This window comes from Tupaia chinensis, unplaced genomic scaffold (genome assembly GCF_000334495.1).
Source record: "Tupaia chinensis unplaced genomic scaffold, TupChi_1.0 Scaffold149482_1, whole genome shotgun sequence".
In the NCBI taxonomy this organism is placed as follows: domain Eukaryota; kingdom Metazoa; phylum Chordata; class Mammalia; order Scandentia; family Tupaiidae; genus Tupaia; species Tupaia belangeri.
In genome coordinates this window covers 59,250-70,883 of record NW_006209326.1, presented here as the reverse complement: position 1 = coordinate 70,883, position 11,634 = coordinate 59,250, and the positions used below count along the sequence as shown (strand labels likewise).

General features: G+C 38.4%; 1 protein-coding gene across 1 annotated transcript; it reads left to right on the top strand.

The window, feature by feature from the left end:
• The first annotated feature begins 9,536 nt into the window (after window positions 1-9,536).
• LOC102470887 (olfactory receptor 7A5) lies at window positions 9,537-10,472 on the top strand. The gene has a single exon (XM_006171205.1). It carries the CDS (start codon window positions 9,537-9,539, stop codon window positions 10,470-10,472), a length of 936 nt encoding a protein of 311 aa, XP_006171267.1.
• Window positions 10,473-11,634: the final 1,162 nt, after the last annotated feature.

The window sequence follows — 11,634 nt, the reverse complement described above, 5'->3', positions numbered from 1 at the left end:
CATTTATTTTCTGTATAGTTTGTTTATTTTCTATTTCATTTATTTCTGCTCAGATCTTTATTATTTCCTTTCTCCTGGAGTTTTTTGGGTTATTTTGCTGTTGCTTCTCCATTTCTCTGAGGCATGATGTTAAGTGATCCATTTGCCTTCTTACCATCTTCCTCTTATCAGCACTAATTGCTATTAACTTCCCTCTTATGACTGCTTTTGTGGTGTCCCAAAGATTATGGAAACTCGTGTCTTCATTGTCATAAGCTTCCATGAATCTTTTGATGTCGGACTTTATTTCATCAGTAGTTGTGGAGTCATTCAGTAGTAGGTTATTTAGTTTCCAAGTATATGAGTATTTTTGAGGATTTCTCTTGAAATTAAACTCAAGTTTAATTCCATCATAGTCAGAAAAGATGCTGGGAATAGTTTCTATGCCTTTGAATCTGTAGAGGCTTGCTTTGTGCCCTATTATGTGGTCAATCTTTGAATAGTTTCCATGTGGGGGTGAGAAAAAAGTGTATCTCGTGGTTTGGGGATGGAAAGTTCTATAGATGTCTGTTAAGTTCATTTCATTTATGGTATCGTTCAGATCCTTTATCTCTTTATTTTTTGTCTTGATGATCTGTCCCGAGGGGATAGTGCACTGTTTAGGTCTCCAACAATTAGTGTATTGCAGTCTATCTACCCTTTTAGATCTAACAGTCTTTCCTTCACATATTTGGGTGCTCCTGTGTTGGGCACATAGATATTTATAAGAGTTACATCTTCTTGATGTATTGATCCTTTTACTAAAATATAGTGCCCTTCTTTGTCTCTTTGAACAGTTTTTGTTTTAAAGGCTAATTTATCAGAAATTAGTATCACAACTCCAGCTTTCTTTTGGTTCCCTATTGTATGGAAAACCTTCTTTCAACCCTTCACTTTCAGTCTATGTATGTCTTTATCGATGAAGTAGGTTTCCTGTAGGCAACAGATAGAGGGTCTCTGTTTCTTCATCCATGTGGCCAGTCTGTGTCTCTTGATTTGGGAATTTAATTCATTCACATTCAATGTTATTATCGATGTAACTGCGTCTGACCTGACATTTAAGTTGGCCATTGTCACAGCAGTCTTTTATTCCTTTGTTTCTGTCAGTTAGCTCTTTAGTTTTCCTGGAACAGTACTTTCTTCAGGGTTTCTTGAATAGCTGGTCTGGTGCTGGCAAATTCTTTCAGGTCTTGCTTGTCTGAGAAGATTTTAATCTTTTTTTTTCCCATATGAAGGATAATCTTGCAGGATACAATAATCTTGGTTGAAATTGTTTCTCTCTTAACACTTTCAATACATCTTCCCATTCTTTCCTTGCTTGCATTGTTTCCATTGAGAGGTCCAGAGTTAGCCTGATGTGATGAGCTTTGTATGTCATTTCTTATTTCTCTCTTGCCAGTTTTAGAATCATGTGTTTATCTGTGGTCTTGGATAGTCTGGCTACGATGTGCCTTGGGGAAGATCTTCTGCGGTTGATTCTAACTGGGGTCCTTTGTATTTCTTGGGTCTTTATGCTTGAGTGCCTCTCTATACTCAGGAATTTTTCTTCCAGCATTTCATGGAATAGATTTTCTTCACCTTCTGGGATGCAAATTATTCTGATATTCAGGCATCTTATGGAATCTAGTATTTCTTGAATATTATCCTCGTGTATTTTTGTTATTTTTTTCTATCGTTTTGGTGGTTCTTTCTAGGTCAGAGGTTTTATCTTCTACATCAGAGATTCGATCTTCAGCATGGTCTAATCGACTTTTAATACTTTTGAGGGAGTTTTTGATTTCTTCTATTCCAGAATTTATCTCTAATAGCTCCATCTAGTTCTTACTCAGAGTGTCCATTTCTCCTTTCATACCTTGGAAGGACTTTCTCATCTCCTGTATTTTCTGTTCCAACTCAAAAAATTTGTTCACCATAAATATTCGAAATTCTCTGTCTGACATTTTGGTAACATCGTCCATTAGCACGAAAGATGGAGGGGAGTTATTCTGTACCTTTGATGGAGAGGTATTTCCTTGTTTATTCATACCTGAGGATCTTCTTCTACTTCTAGACATTGGAAGATATGTTCACTTTGAATACCACTTGCGGGAACGTTTCTCCGATTAGGAGTAAGTGACTTTCCCTTTTGCTGCAAATTAACGTTTGCCGAATTCTCTCTTCTATTGTTTTTACCAACGTGGTATCAAGAGGGGTACTCTACTGAGGTGTCTGAAAAGCAATATCTTCTTTTCCTCAGGTGGCTCAGTACAAGGGAAGATCCCAGTTATATTACTGGGGATTTCAGATATCTGATTATAGATCTGTCTAGTCCTTCTGGCAGGGGGGAAGATGAAGAGGAGAGGGTACTAGGTGAAATAACACAAGGAAAAAGAAATTTAAAAAAACATACAATAATAAAGAATTTCACCAGAGCAAGCAATGCCCCTGCCTCAGGATTGCTGGCTGGCCAGAGGCCTGCCACTGGGTCTGTGGCCTGCTGCTGGGGACAGGAGAGACTGTGGTAGGAGGAAGTCCAGGAAATTAACAAGAGAATAAGATGCTGAAAAAATCAAAAGCAGAAAGTACTAGCCATCGACCTAGGGGGTGGGTGCTTGGGCTCTGGGTCTGCAGGAGATGTGAGGGAGCAAGCAATGCCCCTGCCTCAGGATCGCTCCCTGGCAAGAGGCCTGCTGCTTGGTCTGTCATATATAGTACATTTTCTTCTAGGCAGATGTGATTATATTTCTTCTAGGCAGATGTGATTAGAGAATGGTCACTGGAAAAGTTATGACATATTTTTCTGTGTTTTTCTATGCAAAAATGCATCACAACTTTTCTAATGACCTAATATTATAAAAAATTTTGTAACCAGAAACCTGTAAATTAGTAGGTTTCAGCATTGTTTGTTTGGTGAAGGGATGAGAAATGAACTCATTAACAAGGAGCCTTCCCAATTTGTACATCTTTCCACATGACGTCTATCAAGCTAAAATTTCCCATCTTTTTATTTGGGCTTGAGTGGCTATCTCTTAGAAAAGACTTTCCTCTAAAATCCTGATATCCCCAGTAGTACTAAATCCTCTACATGTGTGGCTTGCATATACAGCTTTCTGTACATCCTTTTACAGTATAAAAATGCTACTGAATAGATTTCGTTCTTTCCTTTTACTTTTTTAGTTTACCACAGGGAAATTTTTTGAGAGACAGAGACAGAGAGAAAAAAAGACAGACAGAAAAAGAAAGTGAGAAAGCACATCCTGGGGGAATGGCCACACTGCAATCCATACTCTCAGAATTTTGAGCATGCACACACACACAGACACACACACACAAAGTGTTTTTCAAGTCACTTTGTCCAGGACTTGAACCGTGAAGTTGGCTATGTGGGGTATAGCCAATTTAACTACTACCACTGGCTGGCCTAGCATATTTTATTTTCTGTGAATGTCCAACATACATGTAAACTCTGTCATTGATTTTAATACTAATGTCAACTATATCCTTAATAAGATAATTCCTTGAAATATTATTGAGTCATGTAACATACAATATAATGACAGAAAAAAAGCTATTTTGATCACTATGTACAACCAGTCTTCTGACAAAAATCTATTCATTTGAAGACAGTAATTAAAAAGATTGGTAACCAATTTCTGCATCTCTTTGGACCCCAATATGTGTATACACAACCAAAGCCCATGCCTAGGAGATCATCCTATAAGTATCTCTCTATGTCTTCTCACCAAGAATGAATTTCCCCTCATGCTGGGCATACTGGCATTTAATCAAAATTCAAGTTGTGATAGTATATATACACACACAGAGAGACTAATGAGTCACATACTATCTATCTATCATCTATCTATATCAATATATATATATATATAGTAATGAGCCATATGAAGTGGTGTGTGGCCAGAAGTATTTTACAAAGCTCTAGACTGTCAGCATATGAAACTCAACTCTGGGGACAGCAGATGGTATAGGAATTATGGCACTGGACTCCCACACCACCAAATGTGTTCCAAGTCCCAGACCTGGTGACTTGAAAATCACACCAGGCCCATGAGCATGCATGCCCAAAATTCCAAGAGGAGAATGGAAGAGAAGGGATTGTAGTGTCGCCATGCCCCCTAAGAGGTGATTTCACAATTTCCCTGTTACTGTCTCTCTCTGGTGAGTACACATACCCTATGGGGGAGGGACTTATAAAAAGGAGGGTTAATTATCTGGAGGGGAGGTTGACTCTTTGGAAAAGTAAATGCACCCAGGTAATGGGTAAGGCAATTAAGAAGCACCTTCCACTCCATGAACCACCCCTAAACAAAGATGATCTACTCCTGAGAAGAAGGAGGCTGATGGGATAAACAAGGAACATGGAGTTCCAAACATGACTCCCTCAGGGTCATGGCACCAATTTGTGTTGATTTTCCTCTCATACCTCCAGAGAACAGCATGTCTCAGGGAGCAGAGACAAATGACAAAATAATATTTCATTAATGGGGCTCATGAGGATACAGTCCCTGAAAGTTACAGAAACTCTAAATGCTCCTGCTCCCCCCTCTCAAATGTACTCTATAATTTCAAGTGATGAGGAAACCCAACAGTGTCTTTCTGAAGCCTCATGAGTGGTCCTGTCTTTCTGCTCTTCCTGGGGACACAACTTTCTACTTCATTCATCACCCAAGAAAGAAATCAGATCAGTGAACTCAGATTGTTCCCAATAATACCTGGGTGAGCTATGGCATTGTCACAGGTGGTGGGGATATGAGATATCCTTATATCAGTAGTAGATCTAGGAGGAGCAACAGGGAAAATATATTTTTAAAATTTCATATTACACAGGCCAACAGGTGTCGTGGTGGTTAAGGTGTTGTACTTCCACATAGCCAACCACAGTTTGAGTGCATGTGACTTATAGCATATTTTTAAATAAATAAATAAATAAATAAATAAATAAATAAATAAATAAATAAATAAATTTGTTCTTCTTTTAAAAGTTAATAATACAAATCCTATCATGTTGCTCTCCTTGATTGTGGGGAGAGAGTCAGGATATACTTATATATGTAACTTCAATTTGCTTTCTGGGGTATTGGTTCTCAACTATACGTTCTCCCTCTATGAATGGAATTTTCTCTACTTTCACAGCTTTTTTTCTTCTTCATTGGTGGTAATATCTGTCTAAACTCACTCCAATGTTTGTCTTTTCAGTCAGTCTACAAATAATTTATTCTGTCCTTACCACATGAAGGGCACTAAACCAGGTTCTGAGATTAAAGGAGAGTATGACATTACATCTTTTCTTGAGAAATTTACAATTTAAACAGGTTATTTGAACCACAGTCAGATATGTGGGAGTTCAGCACGCCTTAACCATCATCCCACCTGGCAGCTCCCTAATATCTTAATATATGTGTATTAACCATTACATTTTTGTATTTGTCATTGCTTAAGTTAAGGACTTGTGCCTACCTAGGCACAAGGTAGGCACAAAAAATGCTCAATAAATGTTAGTTAAATGACAAACAGGAATGGTAGTCTGGTGTTGCAGAGTTCCTTTTTCTGTCCAACTCCCAGGCAGAAGTTTCTAGCTTAGGTTAAATTGCAATATGGTATTTTAAAAAAATAATTATTAGGGGCCAGCAGGAGGCATGGTGGTTAAGGGTGCTAGATTCACACATGGCCAGGGGAAAGAGAGAGACCAGTGGGCGACATGGTGGTTGAGGCACTGGACTCCCACAGAGCTATGGTTCAAGTCTGGGACCTGGTAACTTGAGAATTACACCATGTGTGTGTATGTGCATATGCCCAGAGTCCAAGGAGGGGAGTGGAGGAGAAGAGATTGCAGATTGCAGCATGGCCATCCTTCATGGGGGATGATTTTTCACTTACCCTCTCACTATCTCTCTCTCTTTCTCCAGTGAGCACATGTGCCCTAAGGCAAAAACTTAAACAAACAGGGAAAATAGACATGTAAATAAATTAAGACAATATCCTAAGGTAGCAGTTTTTTCCTGAGGTAGTATTTCAATCCTGTGGAAATGGATCCAGAAAGAGTTAACTCTTCCTGGGAGGCTACATAAGGCTTCACAAGCAAGCTTATTATTAATTGTACTGGGTCTTATAGTGGGAATTAAATTCTCCCAGTAGAGAAAGGGTAACAGACAGTAGAGAAAAAAATTGTGGGGATTAGTTATAAGGTGTCTTAAGGAAATTGCAAATAGCTATTAATATCTTACCAGTAATAAAAAGTGAAATATAACTTGGGTCAGGTAGATAGCAGCCAGATATTTTGGTTATTATATTGATGCTTTTTTTTTTTTCTGAAATCAGTGGAGTCAGTGTAGGGTTAATAGCAGGTGATGGGGACACCAGGTGGTGTGGTGGTTAAGATGGCTGGATCCCACATGGCTGACTTTGAGGTTTGAGTCTTGGATCTGGTAGCTTAAAAATCATGCTGGGAGTGTGTGTATGCATGGTCAAAGTCCTGAGAGGAGAATGGAGAAGAGATTGCAGCATAGTCATCTCACCTAGGAGATGATTTCTCTATTTCTTTTTTTTTATTTAATTTCTTTCTTTTTTTTTGTATATACATTCAATCACGTTGTTTAGCTTACAATGTGAGCATTTCAATATGTGGACATTTCTCCCCAGTCCCGTTGATCAAAATATCTTCAACCAATAACATCTCTCTATTTCTGTCTCCCTCTGTTGAGCACACATTACCTATAGCCCAAAACTAAAAACATAAATTTCAAAATTCTCTCTTAAAAAATAAAGTAGATTATGTCCTTGAACATGATCAGTCTGTGGAAAGAGAGTCTTCCTGATATCAACCCATAGATAGATACTGAGAATGGAGATAACAGAGTAGAAGTGGAATAGAAGGTTAGAAACTGAAGAGTTTATTAAAAAATTCACTGATCAATGCAAGTCTCAGGAGGACAATTTGTATTTATTTTTATGTAATTGCTTTAATAGCTTTATAAAATTTGTATTCTAATTCTAATTTTATAGATAAAGAATGTGAAACTTATGGAAATTATATTGCTTATCAAAGGCTTATAGTGAAATCTGTAGTCAAGGTCAGAGCTCACTGTCTGCAAGGCATTTATATTTCATTAATATTTTTCATAGTTTTGTTTTGTTTTGATTTGCTATAGGGACTTGCCAGAGACAGAAAAAGAGAGAGAAAGAGAAATAATCCCTCCACTGAAGGAAAGGCCATGCCACATCCTTCTCCTACATTCTCCTCTCAGGATTTTAGGCACACACAAACACATGGCCAATGTGATTTTTCAAAGCCACCAGGTCCAGGTCTCAAACTTCAGTCAGCCATGTTAGAGTTCAGCATCTTAACTACGACATCACCTGCTGGACTCAAACTCTTATATCTCTTAACATAGTTCTTCCCAATCCTTCCCACTTCTTTTCAGTTTCTTGTACCCAGCATTACAATCCCTTGCATCTAGTTCATTAGATTTATTGGTCTGTAATTGTTCTTTTATGTAATGTTTTTATTTGGTTTTAGAGTTGGGTAATAACAAAATGAATTAGGAACTACTCTGCCTCTATTTTCTGGACATAATCATGGAGAACTTCCTCTTAACGGTTTGGTAGAATTTATTGTACACTTTCAAAATTTATTTTGTTTATTATTATTTTTTAATTTGACAAGAGAGAGGTAGAGAGAGAGAAAGAAAGTGAGAAAACAAACTGTAGGTACAGGGCTTGAACTGTGATCAGTCATGTGAGAGTTCAGTGCCTTAGCCACCACAACACTGGCCAGCCTCAATGATTGTACTTTAATCATACTTCTCAGTGATGGTTTCATGTACCAAATCATCTCTACAACACATGAAATGATTTTTGAAAATCATTGTAAATCTATTTTATTGTTTCTAGTTTTAGTATGTTATTAATTTTTACTTGTAAGTTATCATGATTATATGAGGATATAAATATTTTTGAGTTATACATGTTGAAAATATTAATGTAATTGGGTGTTTTCACTGTTAATATTTATTTCTGTGGCCAGCAGGTTGCATAGTGGTTAAGGCACTGTACTCTCATATGACTGACCACAGTTAAGTCCTGGAACTGGCAGCTTGAAACTCACACCAGGTGCATGTATATGCATACCCAAAATCCCAAGAGGAGAATGAAGAAAAGGAGACTGTGACATGGCCATCTCCCCTGGAGGATTATTTCTTACTTTCCTTCTCACTAACTGTTTATCTCTCTCCAGTGAGTACATTTCTGGGGAGCTTGAGGATTTTAACTTTGCTTGAAAGCAACCAGAGTTAGATTCTTCATCACTCCTTCTCTCCGTTGTATTAGCTCTTCTGCTTCTTATCAATCTTTTCTGTCTACTTTAGTTTTCTCTGCAGACTAGGTTTTATTTTCTCCAATATTTACATAGTAGAAGATGATGAGAAATTCCATGCCCCTGATCTGGCTTATCCTTGAGAATCTTATAGACATGCCTGCCCCCTTGGATGCTTCAATTACAAAACTAAATGCTCAGAGAAGGGAGAAGTCTATGTCTCATCATATGGAGTATCTTCTGTTATGAAATCAGTCATGCCTTGAAGCAGAAAGACACCATGCCACAATTATGGTTCAGGAATGAAAGTATAGTTTTGCATAGAGTAAGAAAAGCCAACAGTGAAAGGGACACAAGTTCTGTAGATAACTCAAATTGAAACTGTGTTCTGCAATAAAAAAAAAAAATAGGGGCCAGCAGGTAACGTGGTGGTTAAGGCACTGAAATTCCATGTGGCTAACTGTGGTTTGAATCCTAGACCTGGTGACTTGAGAATCACGCTGGGTATGTGTCCTTGTGTGCTCAAAATCCCTAGAGGAGAAAAGAGGAGACAGGATTGCAGTGTGGCCATCTCATCTGGGGGATGATTTATCACTTTCTCTTTATATATCTTTCTCTGGTGAGCACACTCACCCTATAGCAATATCTAAGAAATAAAATAAATACAAAAATTCAGAATTTAGATCAAACAGAAATCAAGGTAGAGAAAATATACTTTATGAGGGAATAAGTTAGGTATCCTCTTTTTACATGATATATGACATGTATTTCTATATATCATATGTAATATATTACATACATTTAAAGAACAGATACTGGGGCTAACAGTTGGGATAATGGTGAAGGTGCTAAATTTCCAAAAGGCTGAGTCCCAGACTCAGCGGCTTAAAACTCATGCCAGGTGCATGCACATGTATGCCCAGAATCCTTAGAGGATAATGGAGGAGAAGGGATTATGGCATGGCCATCCCCAACCCTACCCCCCGACTGGGTAAGATTTCTCACTGTCTCTCTGTCTCTCTGTCTTTCCAGTAAGCACATGTGCCATATAGCAAAAATCACTCAAAAAAAATTCAAACAAACAAACAAAGCTACTGTGAAACCTATATTTTAGAAGTTTCTACATCAGTTAGATATTCTGTCTGTTTAGCCACTGTTTGTGGCTAACATTGAAATGCTCTCAATTTTATTTCAGCCATTTCCTCAGGACATGGAGCCAGGAAACCAAAGTACTATTTTAGAATTTATTCTCCTGGGGCTCTCAGAAGAGGAAGAGCTGAAGCCTCTCCTGTTTTGGGTATTCTTGTCCATGTACCTGGTCACATTCATTGGAAATCTTCTCATTATCTTGGCCATTATCACAGACTACCATCTACACACACCCATGTACTTCTTTCTCTCCAACCTGTCCTTTGCAGACATCTGTTTCACCTCCACTACCATCCCAAAGATGCTGGTGAACATCCAGACACAGAGCAAGGTCATCACCTATGAAGGTTGTCTCAGCCAGATGTATTTTTTCATGCTCTTTGGAGAATTAGACAACTTCCTCTTGACAACGATGGCCTACGATCGGTTCGTGGCCATCTGTCACCCCCTACACTACACAGTCATCATGAACCACAAGTTATGCACCATCCTGATTCTGGTATCCTGGTTATTGAGTGTTCTGGATGCTCTGTTACATAGCCTAATGATTTTGAGGCTGTCTTTTTGTATAAAATTGGAGATTCCTCACTTTTTCTGTGAACTTAATCAGGTGATCCAATTGGCTTGTTCCAATATCTTCCTCAACAACCTAGTGATCTATTTGGCAAGTGAACTTCTGGGTGTTATTTCACTCACTGGTATCCTGTTCTCTTACTCTAAGATTGTAATATCTATTTTGAGAATTTCATCAGCTGGCGGCAGGTATAAAGCATTCTCCACATGTGGGTCTCACCTGTCAGTTGTGTTGTTGTTTTATGGTACAGGACTTGGAGTGTATTTTAGTTCATCTTCCCAAAATTCCAGGGCAAGTGCGATAGCCTCAGTGATGTACACTGTGGTCACTCCCATGCTGAATCCTTTCATCTACAGTCTGAAGAACAAGGACATAAAACAGGCCCTGGTAAATGTCTTCAGAACAAAAACTGTATCTACATAACTGAGTCTCTTGTCTTGGAACTACAGACTTGGAAATTGATAACAGGGCTCAAAGCCTTGAGAGACCTGAATTTGATATTTTAATCACATTTTATATATTATATATAATATAATATGATATAATTATATATATGTGTGTGTTTTTATTTATGTATATGTGTGTGTATATATATATATATATATACATACATACATACATATATATATGTAAATTGGGGTTGTTGAAAAAGTCATAATGCATTTTTGGGGATGGGGAGATTTTTGCTACAGGGTACAAGTGCTTCCCATAGAGATAGAAAGAGACAATATGAGAAATTACCTCCTCGGAGGGGATGACCACACCACAGTCCCTACTTCTCCATTCTCCTTTATGGATTTTGGGCACACCCATGCACACACACCTGGCATGAGTTTCAAAACACCAGGTCTGGACTTGAACCATGGTTTGTTGTGTGCGAATCCAGCACCTTAACCACTATGACACCAGCTGGCTTTATGACGCATTTTTGCATAGAAAAACAGAAAAGTGTGTCATGACTTTTCCAATGACCCAATAGAATTTCACTTTTTATATATTATAAAGATCTCTTATACAATATTTTCTGTGAAAAAAAAAGTTTACCCCTATAACCGTGTTGGTAAATACAGGAACCGCTATTGTGTCTCCCTCTGGAAAATGATGAAGAAAATTCAAATCAGTGAGCATACCAAGTACACTTGCTCTTTCTGTGGGAAAACAAGATGAAGAGGCAGGCCATGGGGATCTGACACAGGTTCCTGCATGAGAACAATAGCTGGTGGTGCTTGGACCTACACCACCACATCGGCTGTGATGGTAAAGCCCATCATCAGAAACCTGAAGGAATTGAAAGACTAGTATGGGAGTGGCAGGTGGTGCAGTAGTTGAGGCACAGGACTTCCACGTGGTTGACTGCAGTTCAAGTCCTGGACCTGGCAGCTTGAAATATGCTCGGTGCGTGTATGTGCATGTCCAAACTCTTGAGAGGAGAATGGAGGAGAAGGGATTGCAGCACAGCCATCCCACTTGGGGAGTGATTTCTCAATTTCCCTCTTTCTGTCTCTCTGGAGAGTACACATGCTCAATAGCAAAAATCTCTCAAAAAAAAAAAAAAAAAAAGAAAAAAAAAAGGAAGGGGCGGGAC

Excerpts from the sequence above, each read along its gene's own strand:
- LOC102470887 (XM_006171205.1), top strand. The coding sequence starts at position 9,537 with ATGGAGCCAGGAAACCAAAGTACTATTTTAGAATTTATTCTCCTGGGG.